Raw genomic sequence first — 25588 nt, forward strand, 5'->3', positions numbered from 1 at the left:
ACAGAATCCCAGCACAGCACATTAAAGGATCCAAAAGGTTGAGAAGTCCAATGTGGTCACTTATAAAAGACAGAAGAATTTACTCAACTAAGCAAATATGCGGCGAGACTACACCCTGGGCAATTTCAGGAAGTGTATGCCTCTTCCTTTGTAGGAGGGAGTTCAGAGTGAGCTTCGAGTGAGTTCAGATGTTGTCAGTTCTACTGCTCTACACACCTCATCTGACTTGACCCAGGGGTTGCAACAAATATGTGAGGGAAGTCTACAAGAGCTTTCGGACGTTAGAGAATTTGAAGACTGTTACACCAATCATTTTCAGAAAAGGTAGATGAAAAAATCGTCTCTAGTATAAAAATGGGTGAGGAGAAATTTAACTCCAACCCAATCCATTTTCTCCTGATAAATAAAGCATCTTAGTTCTAGACTATTAACTCCAATATTAAACCCAAGAAACATTTGTTAACTTTAGTGGTTAATGTGCACTAAAAGAGCCAAGTCTCTTTCTCTGTGGGGAATTACCCCATTTTTCTTGATCACTTGGGTATTTTGTTAGTTCAACATAGGCACCATGAGAGTAAGGGATACTAGAACAGAAAATTTAAGGAATGGCAACAATTCTGAAATACAACCTACAGCCTTGCTTAAAACATACAATGTAACCAGTGAGGTTGTGAGAGAAATTGGCTGGAGACAGGGGGCTTCGATTCTATACAATGTAGCCGTTTACAGAAACCAGAGAGACCTAGGTTCAAGTCTGAATTTTGCTACTTATTAACTGTGTGATGTTGATCAAGTCATTTAAACACCCTTGGCTCAGTTTCCTCATCCATAAAATGTGAATAATGGTAGTTGTGAGAATTAAATGATTTAATGTGTGCAAAGCACTTAGCAGAGAGCTTAAGATGTGGGAAACCCTCAGTAGTTGATGGTGATGGTGATGGTGATGATGATGGTGATGATGATGGTGGTGATGGTGATGATGATAATGATGTGATGATGATGGTGATGGTGGTGGTGGTGATGGTGATGATGATGTGATGATGGTGACTGTGATGATGATGATGATGGTGGTGGTGACAGTGATGATGATGGTGGTGGTGGTGGTGATGATAATGTGATGATGATGGTGATGATGGTGGTGATGATGGTGATGATGATGGTGGTGGTGGTGTTAGTGACAGTAAGGAAGAAGAAGGGGAGGAGGCACAGACAGAGAAGGAAGAAGAGGAGAAGAATGAGGTTGCCGTAGTGATGATGGTGGTAGATGGTGGCGGTGGTGGTGTGTGGTGACTCCAAGTCTACCACAGGGAAACTGTTCCAGAGGCAAAAAAAATGCTTCCATTTTGGGGGTCCATGGGCAATTTGCCTGCTACATTGTAGACACTCAATAATCACTAATTGAATGAACTAATGTTCTGATAATTTCCAAAGCTCATCTCAGCTCCACAGCATTTGATAATCCTATGAATGTATAGTAGTCTTTCTGTGGATCTTCACATTTAGACTTGTAATGTAAAAAGTGAATGAATTCTTTGTGGTATTTGTAAAAATCCATTATGAAGGCACAGTTAATCACCACAGTTATTTCATCCACTTTAAGCTATTACATCTTCAGGGAGCAGGAAGCAAGGGACTGATCAGGAAGAGGAATAAGTGAAAGAAAAGTTGGAGGGGGGCAGCTAAAAGGGCAGGGGAAACAGTTATGGTCCCTCACACTCTTGACAGTGCCTGGTCTCTGGGGATACCTGACCACCTGGCTAATTTGCAATAAAACTTCACACTGTGCTTAACATTTACAATGGAAGAATCCACTTAAGAAAGCTCCTGGACCCCAAAGTCATGTGTATTTGAAACGCAGGTGGTCTTATGAATAGACTTAACCTGCTGAAACAGAGAGGCTGGGCATTTTCTGCTGGGCACAAGGCTACTTCTCAACTGCTTGTATTAACGCCCAACTTTGTGGCTATAACAAAATCTTGGCTGGCTTCCTCCGGCCAGAAAGCCAGCACATCTCAGAACCAGCTCTATGCATCTGCAGCATAGATTAGCTCATGAGATACAAAAACACCTTTCAACAGTAACCAACACGGGTTCCTGCAGAAACTTAGGTGCCCCTGGGCCTCCAGATCTCTGCTTTTACACTTTTTACATTTTTTGCACAGGGAAAGCTGGTTTAGGCCAAGTCTGAGACCATGGGCACCCTAATATAAAGATCTCCCTATATTATTTTAGCACCTCATGGAGTCTTTGCAGGGCCCCCTCTGACCTGCTCTGAACCCTATACCTTTGAGACCAAGTTTATGCACCTTCGTTGAAACCCCTTCTCAGGAGGATGAGGGCATCACACGCTTCCTGCACCTCGCTCCCGGCTGCCTTTGCTCCTCCCCGTTTTGTGCCCAGAATGACTCTGTGCTCCTTAAGAAGAGAGCGATCACCTTTTATCCCCAAGGTCAGGCCCAGCGCACGATCCATGCTTACCTCCTTCCTCCGCAATATGGGTAAATGCAAACAGGAAGCAGAGGCTGAGTCCCCCTCAACACCAAACGTAAAATTACTTCCTCAGTCAAATAACAAAGACCTTGGCTCAATATATGCTTTGGATTTCCATGTGCCCCCCACTGGCATTCACAATACACTGCTCTCATTTCTCCCCAATTCCATCTTCTAAAATACATTCCCTCTGAGATTCAGCTACTTCTTTAATTTTTAAATAAGTGAATCTAAGGATCAAAAATTAATACCTAAGCCATAGTGGAGGACAAAGGAGAAGCTACTGTCCTAGTAGGAGAGTAAAGGCAAGAAGTCAATGCTGGTTGATTTTCAAGAGTTTGTGAAGCATAAGAAGCATTTCAGAGGAGTCTGACAGCAAGAAAACGTAATCACACGGTGTCACTCAACAAAACAGTAGTGGAAAGAGCACAAAAGGGGAAGTGAGGAGACAGGCTTCCAGCCACAGCTGTGTCACTAACTAGCTCTGTGACCTCAGAAAATTCACTTAACCTCTCTGGGCCTCATTTACTATAGAAGGCAGGATGTGAACTAGATCTCTAGCATTCCACTACAAAGGTTCTTTGACCTGAGGATTAATTTTCAAGTGCATCCCACTGAGGCTAAGACTAAATGCAAACAATATCCATGGAGATAGCAGCAGAGGTTCTAGGACCAGACTACACGAGAGGGATGCAGCAAAGCCTGCAGAAGATGGGGAGTAGTCATTTACATCTTTCCTCCCAGGACTGTACCCTGAAAATTGTTTCAGACCCAACTACAGGAAATGGACTGTTTTGAACCAAAACATGCCTTATAAACATACTGCCTTTTTCCACCAGTTCTACTTTGCTTTATTGTTTATAAAAATCAGCCCAAAGAAGATTTCATCCAGATTAAAGTTCAAGAGGAAAATTAATTTATCTGCATCGATGCACGAGGCTCCACTGTTTCCTTCACTCGACAGCATTCTAGAAGAAACCTTTTAGTTCCTTTTGGCCCTTGTATCTAGCTGGAGTGAAAGCAAGAGGAGTACAAAAGGGAATAAAGAACATGGAGAAAGGAGGAAGGTTCAGCTGTGTCTCTCCCCGTCTTGTTGCTTAGCAACACCTCACATCTCCGTCTGAGAAATTATGATTCAGGGAGGCGACACGGAGGACCCATTTCCCATGAAGAAGCAGCCTGATTTTACCAGATGCGCATTTTCTTAGACTGATAATAAGATGGTGCTCACAGCAAGAGCTCTGTGGATCCACTTCTACAGCCAGAGAGAGAAGGTGAAAGGCAAACTACGACACCCAAACTCTCAAAAAGTGGCAGGGAGTGGGAAAGTGCTTTCTCACATGCACTCAGGACTCAGGACTCACCACTTATCCACTTAGCCTCGGGATCATGAATTTTGAAATCTTCACTGAAGAGATCTTCCACAGTCACCTTCTTCTTTTGAGACAGACTGTTATCTTCCGCTAGAAAAGAACGAGGCAAATGGTCAAAATTTTTGTTTTTTGGTAAAAAAAAAAAAAAAGAGGAGTATAAAATATTCTGATTGCCATTCAGAAATAATACATATGGTAAGACATAATTTCTATAAGTAAGTGCTGAACAAAAGAATGCTTTCTGTTTTTAGCTAAGCTATCAAAAACTATGGTAAGGGGGCTTCCCTGGTGGCACAGTGGTTGAGAGTTCGCCTGCCGATGCAGGGGACATGGGTTCGTGCCCCGGTCTGGGAGGATCCCACATGCCGCGGAGCGGCTGGGCCCATGAGCCATGGCTGCTGGGCCTGCGTGTTCGGAGCCTGTGCTCCGCAACACGAGAGGCCATAGCAGTGAGAGGCCCGCGTATCGCAAAAAAAAAAAAAAAAAAACTATGGTAAGGGGAATCACGGTTCAGTAAAATGGCATCATTATGCCCCCTCTGCCTGCAAAACATGAATGATCGTATTTCTTACATATGAAGGTAAACAGTTGTTTCAAAGCTGACTGATGAGCAATAAGGCGGGAATAGTCAAGAAAGGAAAGGATCTCAACTTGTTATGTAACCAGTCATTCATTAAGCACTTATAACGCCAACTGCAGATAACACGTTGGATGCTGAAAATTCAAAGACAACTAACACATTCCTTAGGTATTTATTCTCCATGTGCCTCACTTGTCCCTGGCTGCCTTTAGGTTGGGGATTACTTCTTCAGATAGAATCACGCCCCAAATTCTGTGTGCAAACTACCAGATTTTGCCCTCCCTTACCTGGATCACCATGGTTGGGAGTAAGCACCTGGGATAAGACTTGAACATCCATCCCAAGAGGCAATGTTTAGCTAAGGGCCCCAGCGGGAGACTTTAGGAACCTGGCAGCTTTTATCCTGTTTCCTGAGGTTGAAGTGTCTGGGGTTTTAGATCTGCCTCAGAAGACGTTCTCTCCAGTGGCACAAAAATCCATTCATCTACTTTGAAAAGACAAAGGGCTGTCTGGGCATCTGACCTGTGAGACTAAGCAGATTAAACCCACAGAACAGGACACCAAACCACCTTCATTTCCTTTATAGTAAAAAGAAACTCTTTATCTTAACCATTTCTGATGTACATCATTTACTAGAATGTTTATTTATGATCCCGCCCTCTTAAACAGAAGAGGCCAGCTGTGGTGCTCTTCCTGAGATTCAGGTCCTCCTTTCTCCCGTTTTGTGTTGGGCTGCTCTGAGGGGGATCCTCAGTGCTAATCAAGGTGTGGAGGTCTGTGTGCCTCCTACGTGAGGTGGCTTCAGATCAGTATGCTTTTACATTTGGATGTTTGGTTGTTAGGTCTGTTTCTCTCCTCAATTTCTGGCTGTTAAGCCACCTTCATTTCTTGGGCTGTCACAATGCTTGCCCTCAACAGTACCCTTTGCCTCTTTCAACTTTCTGTTTCAAAATCTGTGGCAGGTTGGGAAAACAAAAAGAATTTTTGTTATACTACATAATCAAATAAGAATATAGACTCTCTGAATGAAATCTCCAAAGCTTCCTCTAGGGTTCTAGCATGTAGATTTTGTTACATCTCCTATGGTTTCTTTCTTTTGGCCTCCCTGGATGTGATAGATTACTGAAATTCTCAGAAACGTTGCACACTGACTGATTTCTTGCATATCAAATAGGATTACTGTGTGTAAAAGTCTTTCGAAATTTACAGAATGATAAGGTTCAAGGTGGCCTTCTTGTTAGACCTGATTATATGTGGAGCTCTCCCAGGGGCTGATCAAAACATGTTAAAACCAAACCAAATTCTTTCCTCTAGGACCTTCCTATCTGCAATTGAAGCAGCCCCGAAAAAAGACACACCGCTTCAAACACAATGCATTTCAGTATGGAAGACAGACAATAAATGAAAATTTTAAAGATTACTAGACAACAGTCTAATAAAAGTTATACCGTGATCTAGTAATTAAGAAGTATACTTGCAACTAGTCGATAAGTGCACAGTACAGTGATTATAGACAACAATACTATATTATAAACATCAAACTTGTTAAGAGACTAGATCTTAATTATTCCTACCGAAAAAAAAGATAATTATGTGACCTTATAGAGGGTGTTAGCTAACCCTACAAAGGCAATCATATTGTAATATATAAATGTATCAAATCAACATGTTGTACACCTTAAACTTACACAATGTTATATGTCAAATATATTTCAATTAAAATACAATAAATAAAATTTAAAAAGAACAAAGAATAAAAATTTCAGAGACACTCAGCTATATGGTCAGAAAATAATCATATTAAAACTTAAATTGTTATCTAAGTAAACACCATTATTCAGGGATGATTCTAGCTCCACATTTTGGTTATCCACATGTCTAATAAGAAAAGAATGAAAGACTGTCATTTCAACAAACTTTGGGTAAACTATGAAAAGCCAATTTATTCACTTTATAAAAAATTTTCTTTTCACAAATGACTAGGAATTCATCCAAAAATATATATATATTTGGGTTTTTTTTGGCTGCGCCGCGTGGCACGCGGAACACCCCCAACCAGGGATTGAATCTGTGCCCCCTGCATTGGAAGCGTGCCCCTGCACCACCAGGGAAGTCCAAAAATGTGTTTTATTTTTAAAAAACTATTACTTCTTCTGTTTTTAAAACATACTTTAAAATCTTACACGACTTAAATAGGGACAGCTTGTAATGGCGGCATTATGATATACACTATACGAAGTGCTCCGCCCACGCCAGGACACTTGATTGTGTCAATATCAGCTCTGCCTCCTCAAAACCATCACCGCTGGCCTCTCTGGACCTTGACGGCTTGCTCACATGGTCAAGTGCTATCTGAGTTACTGACTTACAGCCTGATGCATTCCAAAAACCCTTTGAGGTGGTGACAAGCACGAGTGACTGCCATGTTCAGGAGTCATGCTGAGCCCTGAAGAATCACAAATGAAAGACCTGATAAGCTGACCTTAAGAATCTCACAGAGCAATGGAACCAAGGCTGAAAGAATGACCACACTGTAGCAGTGACAGGGCTGAGGGCATCAGGACCTGGCGTGCTAATATTTAAGGAGACTGCAGAATAAAAAGTAGGGGGAATTCCAGAAAGAATTCTTTGAGAAAAGAACCCCCTAGCCGAGATAAAAGAAGAACATTCAAGCTAGGAGGATTGCAAGGGCATGAAGGCATTGGTGAAGGCAGTATTTTCAGGAAATTGTGAGCATGTCGACATTGGCACAGTAGAAAGTGCGAGTTGAAAATGTCTCGAGATGAAGGCAGATTCTCTCATTATATCTGATATTCTGAAATTCCATTAGAAAGTGTCTGCTTGTGGATCTTCTTTAAACATCCTGCTTCCCAGTCAGTAGTATTTTCAGTCTAAGAACTACTTTCTCTGGATCAGGAATATTACCAGTAACTGTCTCAGTCAACATTACCGCTCCATCCTTCCAGACCCCACTGGACCTGCACAGGAGCTTTTAGGTCCAGCCTCCAAACTCCTAGCTTTTTCTTTCACATCTTTGGCATTTTTATGTCTTTGGGAGCATTTGCATGATTTCTTCAGCTCCATCTTCCACTTTATGAATCAGCATGATTTCTTCAGCTCCGTCTTCCACTTTATCTACTTGCATGATTTCTTCAGCTCCATTTTCCACTTTATTTTTTCTCTAGTGTGTCTAACTGTTTCATTTCACTACTAAGTTTTAAATTTTTAAATAATTATATTTTAATTTCTAATATTCCTAATTAGCTTTCTCAAGATCATCGACTCTTACAGTTGCAAGCTCTTTTATCACATCGATCATTAAAAAAAAAAAACCCTAAAGTGTCATTTTCTGTTTTCCCTAGCTGATTTATATTTCTTTGGAGTTAAGTTCTTATATGTGTTAAGCTGGTATGCTGCTTTTAGGGGATGGTTTCTGTGGGTCCTTTGATCTTAGTTGTGAGGTTCTCTCCTGCAAGTGTCCTGGTGGTATGGTCACAAGAATGTCCTGGGCAGTCAGAGGGTCCATCCGGGTAATGGCTCTCACCAGGCCTATGTGGCCATTTGGGCTGGAGCCCTTTCAGAGATTCAAGAACCTCTGAACATAAATGCCATTTTAAGGCAGGGGCCACTTGTCCAGCCTCTGGCCTCCATAGACACCAGTATCCTATCCCCTCCTGTTGGGCCTGACTTTAGCCTCTGTTCCTTTAGGGCAGCAGGGATTTGGCCTTACTTGCTGCTGTAGGTTTTTACCCGGTCCTTCTTCTAAGAATACTTTTCTATTCTAGGTATAGGAAGAACTCCCTTTCTGGTTTTTGACTGCAGCTATGTTTTTACTATATATCTTCTCTCATTTCTAAATGCTTGAAATGAAAAGGAAAAACTTCTATGCTCAACCTGTCACCTTTAAATGAAAATCAACATACACATGGAGATATAAGAAGTGGCCAGTGGCTCTTAGAGTTTGGACTTTATCCTGAAGAAAATTTGGGGATGATTGAAAAGTGAAGTTTCCTTCAGTCCTATAGTCAGATAACCACATGGCACTTGTAATTAACTTGGCATGTTGGTTAGCTCACTGGCATGCAAAGGTCTGTTATAATCTGTAGTGATGTAGTTGTTCTTTGTGTAGGTCAGTATATAATGCAAGGCTCCTTTCCATTCCTGATGCTTGTTAAATAGTTATGTTGTTAAATAGTACAATTATTGGACAACATTCTGGAACCTCTTCTCCAGAGATTTTTAATATTAGAAACAAATCCTTTGACCCTAAAGCAGGTTAATCTGACGCATAATCCTCCCAGGTGTTTTCAATACTGCTAGTGGGGGCGGGGGTTAGCTACTGACAAACCCAAGGTGATAACAGAGAAAACCTACCCAGATTACTCAGAAGTCTCTTGTAAACTCTGCTTTTGTTAGAAATTGGAATAACTGACAACTCTAAAATGTTTTGCAGTCTTTGGAGGATTCTGAGAGTTATTACCTCTCGATCCTACAAGAAGGAGGACGAAGGAACACCATTTTATGGAAGGTAAACCTGAGCTCCTGAGAGGCTGAGTGGCTTCTCCAAAGATTCATGGTAAGGCAGTAAAGCTAACATTAACCACATTTGCAGAACTTAAATATTGACATTATTCACAGAATCTGGCTTGTTCACAACCTAATCCAGAACTGGGATGCTAATAAAATCACAAAATGCAGGTAATGTTAATGATGATCCTGATAAAACACTATGTTCTCCAGGTAAAAAAGTTTTCTGTAAATAAAGAAAAGGTTGGAAAAAAACATTTTAAGGCATACATTTCCTTAATTAGAAAAAACTTAGCCACCAAAGCAGATTAACAAGGAACTCATACTATCAATATAATGACTGGCACATAGCAAGTGGTCACCCTGCTACGAGTAGTTTGGCTGATGTCAAGTACTAAGTGCTTTCAAAACTCGAAGGGGACAAGGACAGTGTGGGTGCGTCAGAAGTAGCTCCACAGAGAGACAGACCCCAATCTGAGACTCAGAGTAAAACTACTCTTACATTTAGAATAAGTCACTGGGAAACTTGCATGTTATTTCTATAGAAGTTGATAATATTTGTATGTTTCCATACAAACACCTACAGAAGAACATGTGGAAATCAATTTTTCATTTTTCAGTGTTTGCACTGTTAGTTCACAAGTTCCAATGACAAAGCATTTGCTGAAAAGCAAATCACTGCAGCCTGTTCCACTGACGACTATCCTAACACAGAGAGCTGCGCAGTAAGACGAAAAAGCTCAGTGAAAACACAGGAAACATTTCCCTTCACTCTGCCCGCATGTGAGCTGAATGAGTGCACTATGTCAGATATGGTTAGAGGCTGGGCCCAATACTTCCAGTTAGATTTCTTTTTTCTTTCTTTCTTTCTTTCTTAAATAAAAGAAGTTCAGTCAATAATAATGTCTGCTATAGATACTACTCATATTTCCTTGGTAGGTAGATTCTTATCACAATGAAAGAATAAATTTAGTTACGCTTCACTACCCACAGCTTAGGAACAATGACATTTAAACCAGGTAACATGCCTACAAATCATGATACGAATTTGGGAATTTTTCACCTAATCCTGAGTTAACCTGTCCAGATCATTTACCACGTGAATCCTTAGGTCAGGACTGAGAAGGAAACATCTCATACACAGAAATCCTAAAGACAGTAGGAAGCAGCAGCCACTGAGTCAACGGAGCACTCTCTCCCTTTACAAATAGTGAGATTTACTCCAAATTACAGCAAAATACAATTCTCTGGAGAAATCTCTCTGGAAAAGTCCACTCCCGAATGTAAGAAACAAAGTATCTATGGTTGGGTTAAGAACTGTATTAAAAAGAGAGTTGCCATATGATCCAGCAATCCCACTCCTGGACATACACCCAGATAAAACTCTAATTTGTAAAAATAGATGCGCGTCAATGTTCATTGCTGCACTCCTTACAATAGCCGAGACATGGAAACAACCTAAATGTCCACCGACAGATGAATGGATAAAGAAGATGTGGTACATATATACAGTGGAGTACTACTCAGCCATAAAAAGAAATGAAATAATACCATTTGCAGCAATATGGATGGGCCTAGAGATTATCATATTGAGTAAAGTAAGTCAGACAGAGAAAGAAAAATACCATACGATATCACTTATATGTGGAATCTAAAAAGAATGATACAAATACTTATTTACAAAACAGAAACAGACTCACAAACATAGAGAACAGACTTGTGGTTGCCAAGGGGGAGGGGAGTGAGGGAGGGATGGATTGGGAGTTTTGGATTAGCAGATGCAAACTATTATATACAGAATGGATAAACAACAAGGTGCTACTGTATAGCACAGGGAACTATCGATATATTCAATATTCTGTGATAAACCATAATGGAAAAGAATATGAAAAAGAATGTATATATATGTAAATTGAGTCACTTTGCTGTACAGCAGAAATTAACACAACATTGTAACTCAACTAGGCATCAATAAAATTTAAAAAAAAGAATTACATTAAACCACATTGTCAGGAGTGATGGTGGAGGAGCTACAAGAAAATCCACAGTCAAGGCTGCTTTTAGGAGGTACCTCTCTTTGACTCGTCCAAACAAAGTTGATCATGCTTTCCCTTCTGCTCCCAGGAGTCAGCATGGAACTGATTATTTCAAGTCTACTTCCCATACTAGCTTGATTGTTCCCCTTTTCTTTTTAAGACAAAAACTGTGTCTTCTTCATCCCTGTAAGGAGCCTGGCACATACACACGTTCAGCTAATTTCTGTTAAATGAGCATTTTTAAAATCTACATCTTTGCTTTCATTTTTTGCTTATTTTTTGTAATAAAGTCTTTTCATTACTGAAATATATTATTTATGGTTATAACCCAAATTTATATCTACAAAGAGTCCCACAGATATTGATCTATCTTAAAGGCTTTTTCTTACAAGTTCACATACCTTCTGAAGCATCTAAGGAAGCTCATAGCATAATACCGAAATTAGTCATACTGCACATTTTACTCAAATGCTAGAAACCAAGTTATCAGCATTATTCAACACACCCTATAAATTAAGAAGTTCTAGATGTCGTGCTTTTTTTTTAAGCTTCTCAATCAAAAACATCAAAGATATTCATCTCTTCTTTATGCCCTTACCTTATTCTTTTAGATCTAGGAAATAAATTAAAACCTTAAAATATATTTATCTGCCTGTTTCCTTTAGTGAGCTATAACCATTGGACTTCACATAATAAAATGCACAAAGGTTGATATGTTTACCTAATCTTCTCCTTCTTTTGGACATTTTTATTAAGATAAAATTTACACACTATATAATTCACCCATCAGAAGTGTACAACTCAATGGTTTCAGTATGTTCAACAGAGTTGTGCAACCACCACTGTGATCTAAGTTTAGAACGTTTTCAGTATTCCCCCTTCCGAAGACTCCATAATCATTAGCAGTCACTCTCCATTCCCACCCCTTTCTTCCCAGGCCTAAGCAATGAAAAATTTATTTTCTGTATCTATACATTTGGCTAGTATGGGTAACTCACATAGGATCGTACAATATCTTGATCTTTTGTGATTGGCATATTTCACTTATCATAATATTTTCAAGTTTCATCCATGTAATAGTATGTAATAATATGTATCAGCACTTCACTCCTTTTTATGGATGAATAATACTCCAAAGCTAATGGTGTTGAGCATCTTTTCAAGTGCTTATTGGCTATTTCTGTATCTTCTTTGTCTCCCCTTATCCAGATTGTAAAAGATGCAAAAGTTGAGAAATTCACTACTAGGAGAGGAGAAGCAGTAGATGTGGCACAACAAACTTTTGCCAATATGTCTGAAAGATCAAAAGCTCAGGGTATGCAGACACACGAAAAGCTCTTTGAAACCTAAGTGTGTAACTCATAGATCTCCTCAGCCATCTCAGCAGAAGCCAGACATAGAGAAGGGAGTATCTAGGAAAATCCTGTGGAGGAGTCATGTCTAACGGAATGGATCCCCATGACATACATAGGAGACCCACAGGTTCTTAAGAATTCTATACCTGCAGTAGCATTGCCAGCTCGGACTGAAAAGGACAGAGAGACTATGAAATAAAAGAAGGGTGTCAGACTTCCAAATTCCTCAGACGGGAAATGTGCTGATAAAATTACTCAGCTACAAACTCATGCTACCTTTCATGAAGAAGAAGAATGATCTCCAGAGGGCAGAGCTGAAAGCCTCAGAGCATTATTCCCAGGCCTTTAAAACTAAAGGAGTTTGCCCAATTGGATTTAGAAATGGTTTGGAACTGGTTACCCCTTTTTTCCTTCAATTTTCCCCTTTTTTGAACAGAAATGCCTATAACTGTTATCCTATGCCTGTCTCACCACTGTATTCAGAAGAAGACACTTATTTCTTTCGTTTCACAGATTCATGATAGTGATGAATTTTGCCCCAGGATGGAGCACACCCAGTCTTACCCATAACTCATCTAGATTATTTTCATGATGATATTTGGGACTGCTGAGCTGATGAGATTTTGGGCTTTGAACCGATGCTGTAATAGTTTGAGGCTTCTGGGGGCCTTAGGATGGAGTGAATGTACTTTGTATGTGGGATGGATGTAAATCTTTGAGGTCAGACTGTGTAGACAAGGTAATGCCAAGCAAAGTTGTCCTTATGTACTGGACTGAATTGTCTCCTCTCTCCTCAGTTCATATGTTGAAGCCTTAAATCCCAATGTGACTGTACTTGGAGACAGAACCTTAAAGGTTGCAGTTAAATGAGATCATAAAGGTGGGGCCCTAATCCAACAGGACTGATATCCTTGTAAAAAGAGAGGAATAGAGACAGAGCTCTCTCTTTCTTTCTCTCTCTCTGTGCATTCAGGCAGAGAAAAAGCAATGGAGACACAGTGACAAGATGCCATCTGCCAGACAGGAAGAGAGGTCTCACTAGGAACCAACCCTGCTGGCCCTTAACCTTGGGCTTAAGGACTCGAGAACTGTGAGAAAATAAATTTCTGTTGTTTGAATGCAGTCTGTGGCTTTGCTATGCCAGCCCAAGCAGAATAATACAACTGGTATTTTCAAAATTTCAATTTGCAAACATTTGTGGTTAGTACACGGAAACACAATTAATATTTGAATATAGACCTGTATTCGGTGCCCTTTCTAAACCTACTTACACATTTTATTAGCAGTATCTATATGGGTGTTCATTTTGTCTGCAATAAAGACAGTTTTACTTCATTTCAAGTAGAAACAATCCATTAGAATTGCTAAGAAAACGAGTTTGTTTAAGAAAGGCAAGGTCCAAATAAGAATAAACTAGTTGCAGCTATTGATGGATTTTAAGAAACGAGAGTCTATTTGACCTGAAGGCCTCCAGACAAACTGTTTAGTGATATAGAACTACAATTTCTCTCTCCCTATGGCTTTATCTGCATTGTCAAGGTTTTACAAGAGAAATATACGTCTAAGCAAAAAATTGTGAATGTTTTAAATAAATTTTCCTATTTATTTATTTATTTGGAATAACTTCTCGTTTTTATTTTTTATAGGTTCTTTAGGTGATTATCCATAGACTTTGTAGTAAATGGTAAAGCTGTAATCTATTCTTGATACTTAGATAATATAAAAGCAAAATGCTGGGCTTCCCTGGTGGCTCAGTGGTTGAGAGTCCGCCTGCCGATGCAGGGGACATGGGTTCATGCCCCGGTCCGGAAAGATCCCACGTGCTGGGGAGCGGCTGGGCCCGTGAGCCATGGCCGCTGAGCCTGTGCGTCCAGAGCCTGTGCTCCGCAACGGGAGAGGCCACAACAGTGAGAGGCCTGCGTGCCGCAAAAAAAAAAAAAAGCAAAATGCTTTTGCACTTGTTTTAAAGATCTGTGTTTTTTTGTTTGTTTGTTTTTGTTTTTTTTTAGTTGAAGGATAGTTGATTTACAACGTTGTGTTAGAATTTTCCATTTTAAAATCAACTGATCGTTTCGGGGGAGATTTTATTAAGTGGAAAGTTGTAAATATCACCCAGAGCTGAGAGAAAGAGCTGTAGGCACCGTGTTGGGATACAGGAGAAGATGCGTAGGCACCAGCTTCTCCCTCTTGTGTAGTGAGAAGCCAGGAGGCTCCATTCAAGATCAGCAGAACAAGAAATGTATGTTTAAAGAAAGTCTCGCGTGAACTTATGAAAGAGATCTCCAGAGGAACGAAAAATAACCTGATAGGTTCTACAACCCAGAGTGAAGAAAAGGAAGTGGGAGGAAATGTAAGTGAACTAAATGTTCTACTTTGATGGGAAGTAGTCTGTGAATACTGATATACGAGCATAGCATTAAGGATGACAGGAATAAATGCCAGAAGAACCAAACTCAGAAATGGTCAAAAGTAATGATATCTAGGGACTGGTTGTAGAACAGATAATATGAGAAAATTATTACTATAATTTAATTTAGATTGTTAGTATCTTTTTCACTGTTTATTCTTCAGTTTATATATATCATTGGGGCAATAAATATTTATAAAGTTGTATTCTGATCATAAGCATACACTCACACCCAAATATATTATTTGGGCAATAAATATGTATAAAGTTATATTCTGATCATAAGCACACTCACACCCAAATTTATTTTCTGGGTGAGCACATGTCTTCACGATGCACCAATGCCAAGGTCAGCTAACTTAGTCTTCCCCAAGCACAGTGTGCTACGTGAACCAGGTGTGCAGATCCCAACAGAGAAGTGGGCGGGACCACTCTTTACCTGGTGCCTGCAAGAGCAGGCATGTCCATCTCAAAATATCGGTGTCACAATAGCAAATACCCTACACACATTTAACGGATGATTTCGTTTTGAGAACCATTATTATTTGTCATACAAAATGTCCACTTTTTAATTTGAATTTTATTAGCTTTGTTGATTGATCTGTATTTAACTTGGCTCTTGCTGTTAAGTTTATATGAATTGTAAGTGGAGTCTGTATCTGCTTAGTGCTTGTAAGTAAAATAATAAAAAGAAATAAGTCAATGTGGGAGATAGATACTGTCTTTTCCTCTCAAATTTTTAAAAACACAAGTATACACCTTAATGTGAATGAATTTCAGTCCTTTTTCTGGTGGTAGAGATGCTAAAGAATCACAGTTTGAAACTGAGAGGACTCCCCCAGGGAGGAGGGAGGCGCGGGCGTGGGTTCTCACTGGGAGGTGAGGCACCGAACACGGCCATCACCTTGTCCATGGTCCCCAAAGTGTCCAGCACGTGTCTCTCTAGTTCTGATCACTCCATGAGTCCACGTTCATGCCTGTCTTCAAGATGCGGTCACTGTGAAATTGCTGAAGGCATTTATTTCCCTTTGTACAGTTTCCTGGGGCTGCTGTAACACATTGCCACAAATTTGGTCACTTAAAACACAAGTTTATTCTCTCATGGTTCTGGAGGCCAGAAGTCTAAACTCAGTTTCAATGGGTCAAAATCAAGGTGTCAGCGGGCTCCTTGGAAGCTTTAAGGGAGAATGCCTTCTTTGCCTCTTTCAGCTTCTGGGGCTCTGGGTGCTCCTTGCCTTGTGACTGTATCACTCCAATCTCTGCCTCCTGGTCATGTGGCCTCTCCCCTCCCTCTCTGTCACATCTCCCTCTGCCTCCTTCTTACAGAGATGCATGTAATTTCATTTAGGACCCACTGGATAATCCAAGAAAACCCCACATCTCAAGATGCTCAATGGGACCACATCTGTGAGGACCCACCCCTGGGATGACAGGTCCTTTTTTTGCCTACCACATCCCTCAACACCTTTTGTCCCATTTCCAACTAACCCACCACTTTAGAAGGCATCCTCTGAAAATGCAATAATCACACACTTACTGAACTTTTAAAAAAGACATAAAAAAAGAATCTGAACAAGGGAAAAGTGATGGAGAAAAAAGACTGGTTAAATCTGACGTTCTGTAGATTATCATTTAACCTAATTTCTGGTGATTTTAAATACCTCACATAAAAGCACAGAGTTAAGTTAGCAGTAATCTGGGATTTGGGGAATATGCAATAGCAATCTGAGAAAGTGCATATACATGTTGTTTCTACTTCAGTGATAAATGGTTGTTGAACCAGGGTTTAAGGTGAGAGTTCTGTCTCACTCAGGCAGGTGATTTAACTTCAACTTCTTCAGTCCCCTGAGCTGCCTAGTTCATTGTGGACAACTTCTCTCTATTTCTCTGACTTTATTATATCATCCATTTCTGTGTTCTGACCTAGACCCAGAAACTCAGCTTAGACCTGAATTGCTGCCTTTGGGTCCTGACTGGCCAGAGTCTTCCCTAAAATAGCATCTACTAGATCAGCCAGCCCCTTGTAACACATGGTCCCTAAGGATCCCAAAATTCACTTGAAATTTACCAACAGGCTCTCATCTAAACCAAGCAATAGACTCCAGAGAAAACCAGAGTGCCAGGATAAGATGTACTCCTTTTCACAGTTTATATGCAACTATGCCTTTAAAATAGGATGCATAATGTAGCAACGCTTTGAAAAGTACCCCTTTATGAATAAATATGTAGGCACATTTGCCTTAATTTAGAGTCTTCATGCAAGCATGAATAGTAAGCATCTATCGCCATCCTGTTGATAAATGGCTCTTTAGTGTAAGGTTTCAATAAATAAACACGATGCACCTAACAATCCTTCTAGAACTAATGATGAAAAGTCAGAAGAGAGATTGTTAAGATTCTCCTAGGGACACACTTCTCAGGACTTTGGAAGTTTGCAACTAACTATAAGGTTAGTAGCAGTGTAAATTAATTCTTTCTTTTAGGAGAATCTGTCAGAACTCCCTCTTTTCAAATTTGTTTCAATTTAAAGAATGGTGCAAACTCACTGTTCAAGTTCAAGGAATGTAGACCTCGTTCCTCCACTACTTCAAAAGTCAAGGGGTCTTACTGATTGTGGCAGATACTACACTGCCTCCCCAGGAGCCATGGCCCTCTGCCAACTCAGCAGAGGCAGACTCCTGTGAAATACTTGTTCTCTCAACCCTTTCAGCTAAGGGTAGCCATGCAATATAGTTATATGAATAAGCTGCCTCCTGGCTAGTTTCGGGGAAATAAAGAAATACGTGAGGCAAGTTCTGATTTCCCCTTCTTTCCTGTGAGGGTGCAAGATGAGATGCATGGCACCGTTGCAGCTACTTTGCTGACATGAAGATGATGGCAGCAGAGAAAGATGGTCTTTGAGCAACTGAATCATCCTGGGACTGAGTGGGTCTAGACTTCTTGTTTTGGGAAACATGACAAACACCTACAGTTTGAAGTATTTTAGTTAGGTATTTTGTTCCTTATGGACGAAAGTACTCTAATGGATACATCATAACATCTGGGCTTTGGAAAAACACTCAAGCTGATCCCTAAGATGGTTAACAGATAGGCTGACCAGGTCCACGAACTTCCTGAAACGTATTCACGTATTTATGAGCACATATATGCCCTTTTCCCCCTTCCAATGATAAGATCACTCATGGGTTTAACACATGCTAAAAGCAGTTATGACATATAAATTGTTACAGACAGTTGGAGCCATAAGAGCACAATCTCGAATTCAGTGCCTGGCCTTCCAGACTCTCCCAGTCAGCCTTAACTCCTGACACTCGTCCCGTCCCTCAGTGCTGGCAGGCCAGGCATCTCCTGTTCAGCAAGCACACCAGGCTCATTCTGGCTCATGGTGACCCTCCTTCTTTTCCTTCCATTAACACCAGATCTGTCTTTCAAATTCCTCATCCTCCAAAATACCTTCCACAAATGCTTCCTGTTGTCACCGATCTCTCCCATATTCTGGATTGTCATAACAAATATTATCCGCACCACCCGTTTACAGCACTTAGTCTCAATTAGCATTGACACATTAATCAGAAACAACAGTAAGAAGAGTAGCAAAACAAATACCTATTTCAAGACTAGAGAGACACGACTCACCCAATTCATCAGCTGGCAGGTGGGTGTGAAAAGAACCTACAAACACAACCACAGATGCCCAAGTGCAAATGAACAATACTAGAGACCCATCAAGTAACCTATGTGTCCCATGACAGGACACCTGGTCATGGTCACTGATAATAGATGGACTATGACAAGACTGGATTTGGGGGATGAGTTTAATGTAGGAAGGAGAACAGAGAGGAAATGCCTAGAAAAAATGGGCAAACCACCTATTTCTACAAGAAACAATAAGAAACAGTAAGGTATTCATTACTTGTTATGATATACACAAAAGTTATTAAGTTACTGTTAAGCTACTGTGCAATTTTCATAAGGATTATATGAGACCTCATGAAAAGACAGTCCATCACCGATTAAAACACTGGGCATAAATACAACTTAAAGTATAACAATGAATCTCACAAACATTATATTGAACAAAAGAACCAGCTGTAAAATAATAGATATTACATGATTACATTAATAACGTAAGCGCAAGAAGTATAAAAGTATGCAAAATTATTTTATGATGTTAGAAATCAGGTTACCCTTAGGGAGACTAATGATGAGAAAGCATATGGGGCAGCTTTGGGATGCTGGCTACATTCTGTTTTTTTAATCTGGGTGCAGGCTATGTAGTCTGTTCAGTTTGAAAATTCATCAAACAATATAGTATTTTATATATATATAAATTATACATATTTGTGTGTATATATATATATATATATATAACATTTTATATATATAATGTTTTTAAATTGTTTGTTCCAGAATTTTTTTCTCTTTTTAAAAAAATTTTTATTCGAGTAGAGTTGATTTACAATGTTGTGTTAGTTTCAGGTGTACAGCAAAGTGAATCAGTTATACATATACATATATCTACTCTTTTTTAGATTCTTTTCCTATATAGGCTATTACAGAGTATTGAGTAGAATTCCCTGTGCTATATAGCAGGTTCTTATTAGTTATCTGTTTTATATATAGTAGTGTGTATATGTCAATCCCAATCTCCCAATTTATGCCTAACCCCCCTTACACCTCCCAGTAACCATAAGCTTGTTTTGTTTGTTTCTAAAACATTATATATATATACATAATATATATGTATATATATTATACATAACATATACATATATATTATATATCTAATATTTACATATATATATAATGTTTTTAAATTGTTTGTTCCATAATCTTAAACAGATAAGCTTAAAACACTGAGTTACCACTTCACAACTATTAGAATGACCAATTAGAAAATCTGAATCACTGACAACACCAAATGCTGGCAAGGATGTGGAGCAACAGGAACTCTCATCACTGCTGGTGGGAACACAAAACGGTGCAGCCACTCTGGAAGACAGTTTGGTGGTTTCTTACAAAACTCAACATACTCATCATATGACCCAGCAATCATTCTCCTTGGTATTTACCAAAGGAATTGAAGATGCATGTCTCACAGAAGCCTTCACACAAATGTTTACAGCAGCTTTATTCATAACTGCCAAAACCTGGAAGCAACCAAGATGTCCTTTAGTAAGTGAACGGAGCAATAAATTGTGGTACATCCAGACAATGGAATATTATTTAGTGTTAAAATGAAATAAACTATTAAACAATGATAGTTCCTCCATGGAGGAACCTTACATGTATACTGCTAAGTGAAAGAAGCCAATCTGAAAAGGCTGCATAATGTATGATTCCAACTATATGACATTCTGGAAAGGACAAAACTATGGAGACAGGAAAAAAAAATCAGTGGTTTCCAGGCATTATAGTGGAAGGGAGAATGAACAGACAGAGCACGGAGGATTTTTAGGTCAGCGAGACTACTCTGTATGATACATGCCATCATAAATGTAAAGGTAGATACGTGCCATTATACATTTGTCCCAGTCCATACACTGTACAACACCCAGGATGAACCCTAATGTAAACCATGGACTTTGAGTGATAATGACGTATCAATGTATGTTCATAAACTGTCACAAATGTACCGTCTGGTGAGGGATGTCGATGGTATGAATGCCATGCATTTCTGGGGGGTGGGGGTGAATGGGAAAACTCTGTACCTTCCTCTCAATTTTGCTGGAACCTAAGACTGCTCTAAAAAATAAAGTCTATTTAAAAAATCCATGGAAATTTTATTACAGAACTTTCTTTGTTAACTAGCAGTAACAACTCAAGTGGAGGGATTCTCTCAGATGTATCAATAATTTTAATATGTAGCTTGTTCCCACATAAACCCATTTCATGTTATTTTGACTGGTGTAAATTCAGAACACTTGACTAAGTTTCTGACTTGGATGCACTTACACCCACTTGTAAGAGAATCCGATTTATGAACTGTAACTGCCAATTTGCTAGATTTCTCTCCCTCTCAATAAAGCCTATTGAGTCCAAGTGAAAATTAAAAAAAAAAAAAAAAAAAAGATGAGCTGGGCACTAGCAATGCAGTTATAAACATTAGATATAAATCAAACAGCTGTGAAATTTCAATTCCATAACAATAACCTCTCTGTTATGCTCCCACCCAAAAGATTGGGTCTTATATTCTGGTAACCTCTGCTTGGCCTTAACCCAAAGTCTACCTTCAATATGACTTTCAAATATCCAAGGCTTTTCGCTTTTATACCACCTGAAAGTGTTCTAGTGTTTTCCGTCACAAACAACTGTCCATCTTCTCTACAGTGAAAATCCAGAAAAGTCAAATGTCAGGGATGTTTTAATGCAAATATGATCCTGGTGGATTTTTCAGCTCCCACAACCATTAACTGTGGCATTAAAGATTATCAGAGTCCTTTTCATCAGAATGCAAGAGCTGTAGCTGCCCAAAAAAAGGCATACACTGAGTGTGACCTATTGCAGACACATATTTAACATCTGAAAATAAAAAAGGTAACTTTGAGTCTATTATTCCAAAGAGAAATTTAGAAAAGGGCACAGACTAGCAAGGGAGAAATGAATGACAAAATTGAAAAGGACACATTCTCATCTGGCTAATCCCTTTGGAACTAAGATTGCCTTAAACACTTTTAATTTGATTTTTAAAACATAAATTGTGCATAACTGGTGATAATTAGGCTGCACTATAGAACAAGGGTATTTGTTGCTCAGAAATATTACCACAAGGCCCTTAGAGATCCTGGGGCACCAAAGTGGCATTCCATCACGATCCTTCCCAAGTTGGAAAGGGGACCCACACATACTCAGAAACATTTTCTCCAAAAGACTGAATCCAAGGAGTTCGTAATGGATTGGGGGATTAAGTAGAAAGCAGATACTTTAATCTGAGTTTTAACAAACCAGAATACAAGACTGGAAAGAGGTAGCACTTGAAAAGATAATTTTTTAAAAAGTACATGCTATGAATTTCAAGTCAGTCTATGAAAGGGAAGCAAGGTTGGTAGGGATGCACCCAAACTGTGCACATATGTCCAGGGTGTTATTACTACTAGGACTCTCTACTCTTCAAAACTTAACTTCCTCCCTTGTACAGTGGAAGCCACTCCTGCCGTGGACTCATGGAGAGATCAGTACTAGAGAGAGATGTGCTGGACACTTTGGGGGCCATGGATCAGTTGATGGCCATGCCGTATGTTATGTCCAAGATTCAGTTATTCACAACTCAACAGGTCTTTAACCAGCCCTGCCTGTGACTTCTGTTTTATTTTTGCTTAATGATTACACCACTGTGAAATTCTCACTGTGCACACTCTTTTTCAGTGGATCTAAGCTCCCGTGGAGAACATGTGCATCTTCTTTGCCCACACTTCACCCAGCACTTAGCTCAGTGCCCTCAGCCCCTTGCAGGGATCATTCACGTTTGATCAATGGATAGGCACTATTGGTCGATGTGAGGATGCTCTGCATGTCAGTGAATTCAAGAAGGCTCTGAATGACCTGACATCCTCTTTTGCGTGGAAGAATTTTGAAACAAAAGCCACTGCTGCATCCCGGGAGAGGGATGAGCCGGTGATGGGAGGACACACAGCCCCTGAGCAGCACAACTGAGAAAGAAGCACTAGCTATGAAAGTCCAACAAAGCCAAAGGGTCAGGCAGGCTCAGCCACATTTTTATTTTAACAGAAGAATAAAAGAAATTCTGCTCAAAGCCTTTTCTGGAACACAGGGATTCACTAGAGCCTCACCTCATTGTTGCCCCTGACAACTGGCCATCAGCATTCAAAAAGATAACGGTTTACGATGACTGTGTTCTCTATTTATTGCAGAAGGGATGCTGCTGTGATGGTTCCGGCTGCACAAGGACTGAATGTAAAACACTTTCAGGATTAGCAGCTGCATTTGAGAGAATAGGAGTTTCCCTGTACAGCTGGGAAGACCCAGGGACAGCTCTCTGCCTGGCATTGAGTTGGCCACATGGAAGGGAAGGTCACAGAACTGGCTCTTAGCCTTAAGTTACTCAGTCCAGATGTTTCCCACCCAGCCTTGTTGCTCTGAACCAGCAGCTCTTCTACCTCCCTTTGAAGTGATGGCTGCAGGAGCCCTCGGATTCTGGGTGACATGAATGCTCAAGTACCTTGGTGGGGGTGGGAATGACTGCAAACTACCTAAACCATCATTGCTTCCTAACTTTCAAAGTGAGTGCTGGACAATCACAGTATCAAATCTTCGATAATCATGTTCTCACATAAAGCACACTTATGTTCAAAGAAAAGCAAAGGTAGGAACGCATGCTCCACAAATTCTGAGGGAGACCTGATTTCCTTTCTATTAATTTAAAATATGTAGTTGCTAAAGTCCCCGGCTTGCACAAATTGTTAATTAATATGAAACATCAGCAAAATTATAAAAGAGAAGAGTATTTGTCTTTACCAACCTCCTGCCCCAATCCCTCTCGAATCTACTCATTTAGATTTTGAGAGTTGAATGGATTTTTTTCCTGTTCGGTAAGATGTTCTGTGCTTAATCATGAGTCCAAGTGTTCCAGGAACTCTTGGCTCTTCATAAAACTCACGGAGAGAGCAACTATCTTTTCATAACCGCCACTGAAACCTCTGCACCATTAGGCAAGTGTTGTTGGCACTTTAGTATATAAATGGCCAAACTCAATCACTTTTTTTTTTAAACATCTTTATCGGAGCATAATTGCTTTACATGGTTGTGTTAGTGTCTGCTGTAGAACAAAGTGAATTAACTATACAAATACATATATCCCCATATTACCTGCCTCTTGCATCTCCTTCCCACCCTCCCTATCCCACCCCTCTAGGTGGACACAAAGCACTGAGCTGATCTCCCTGTGCTATGCAGCTGCTTCCCACTAGCTAGCTATTTTACGTTTGGTAGTGTATATATGTCCATGCCACTCTATCACTTCATCTCAGCTTACCCTTCCCCCTCCCCGTGTCCTCAAGTACATTCTCTATGTCTGTGTCTTTATTCCCGTCCTGCCGTAAGTTCTTCAGAACCTTTAGATTCCATATATATGTGTTAGCATACGGTATTTGTCTTTCTCTTTCTAACTTACTTCACTCTGTATGACAGACTCTAGGCCCATCCGCTTCACTACAAATAACTCAATTTCATTCCTTTTTATGGCTGAGTAATATTCCATTGTATATATGTGCCACATCTTCTTTATCCACTCCTCTGTCGATGGACACTTAGGTTGCTTCCATATCCTGGCTATTCTAAATAGTGCTGCAATGAACTTTGTGGTATATGACTCTTTTTGAATTATGGTTTTCTCAGGGTATATGCCCACTAGTGGGATTGCTGGGTCGTATGGTAGTTCTATTTTTAGTTTTTTAAGGAACCTCCATACTGTTATCCATAGTGGCTGTATCAATTTACATTCCCACCAACAGTGCAAGAGGGTTCCCTTTTCTCCACACCCTCTCCAGCTTTTATTGTTTGTAGATTTTTTGATGATGGCTATTCTGACCGGTGTGAGGTGACACCTCATTGTAGTTTTGATTTGCATTTCTCTAATTATTAGTGATGTTGAGCATCCTTTCATGTGTTTGTTGGCAATCTGTATATTTTCTTTGGAGAAATGTCTATTTAGGTCTTTTGCCCATTTTTGGATTGGGTTCTTTGCTTTTTGATATTGAGTTGCATGAGCTGCTTGTATATTTTGGAGATAAATCCTTTGTCAGTTGTTTCACTTGCAAATATTTTCTCCCATTCTGAGGGTTGTCTTTTTGTCTTATGGTTCCCTTTGCTATGCAAAAACTTTTAAGTTTCATTAGGTCCCATTTGTTTATTTTTGTTTTTATTTGCATTTCTCTAGGAGGTGGGCCAAAAAGGATCTTGCTGTGATTTATGTCATAGAGTGTTCTGCCTACGTTTTCCTCTAAGTTTTAGAGTGTCTGGCCTTACATTTAGGTCTTAAATCCATTTTGAGTTTATTTTTGTGCATGGTGTTAGGGAGTGTTCTTATTTCATTCTTTTAGATGTAGCTGTCCAGTTTCCCCAGCACCACTTATTGAAGAAGCTGTCTTTTCTCTGCTGTATATTCTTGCCTCCTTTACCAAAAATAAGGTAACCATATGTGCATGGGTTTATCTCTGGGCTTTCTATCCTGTCCCACTGATCTATATTTCTGTTTTTGTACCAGTACCATACTGTCTTGATTACTGTAGCTTTGTAGTATAGTCTGAAGTCAGGGAGCCTGATTCCTCCAGGTCCGTTTTTCTTTCTCAAGATTGGTTTGGCTATTCGAGGTCTTTTGTATTTCCACACAAATTGTGAACTTTTTTGTTCTAGTTCTTTGAAAAATGCCATTGGTACTTTGATAGGGATTGCACTGAATCTGTAGATTGCTATGAGTAGTAGAGTCATTTTCACAATGTTGATTCTTCCAATCCAAGAACATGGTATATCTCTCCATCTGTATGTATCACCTTTAATTTATTTCATCAGTGTCTTTTAGTTTTCTGCATACAGGTCTTTTGTCTCCTTAGGTAGGTTTATTCCTAGGTATTTTATTCTTTTTGTTGCAATGGTAAATGGGAGTGTTTCCTTAATTTCTCTTTCAGAGTTTTCATCATTAGAGTATAGGAATGCAAGAGACTTCTGTGCATTAATTTTGTATCCTGTTACTTTACCAAATTCATTGATTAGCTCTAGTAGTTTTCTGGTAGCATCTTTAGGATTCTCTATGTATAGCATCATGTCATCTGCAAACAGTGACAGTTTTACTTCTTCTTTGCCGA

The 25588-nt window shown here is 39.7% G+C and overlaps 1 protein-coding gene across 5 annotated transcripts in view; it reads right to left on the reverse strand.

Moving 5' to 3' along the window:
- DPP6 (dipeptidyl peptidase like 6) overlaps window positions 1-25588 on the reverse strand; it is a 1028806-nt gene that overhangs the window by 371821 nt on the left and 631397 nt on the right. For all 5 annotated transcript variants that reach the window (XM_033408228.2, XM_033408227.2, XM_033408230.2 and 2 more), the window contains exon 3: window positions 3855-3953. In XM_033408228.2, coding sequence (XP_033264119.1) covers window positions 3855-3953 — 99 coding nt within the window. The remainder of the gene's footprint in view (window positions 1-3854; window positions 3954-25588) is intronic.

This window comes from Orcinus orca, chromosome 9 (genome assembly GCF_937001465.1).
Source record: "Orcinus orca chromosome 9, mOrcOrc1.1, whole genome shotgun sequence".
Lineage (NCBI taxonomy): Eukaryota > Metazoa > Chordata > Mammalia > Artiodactyla > Delphinidae > Orcinus > Orcinus orca.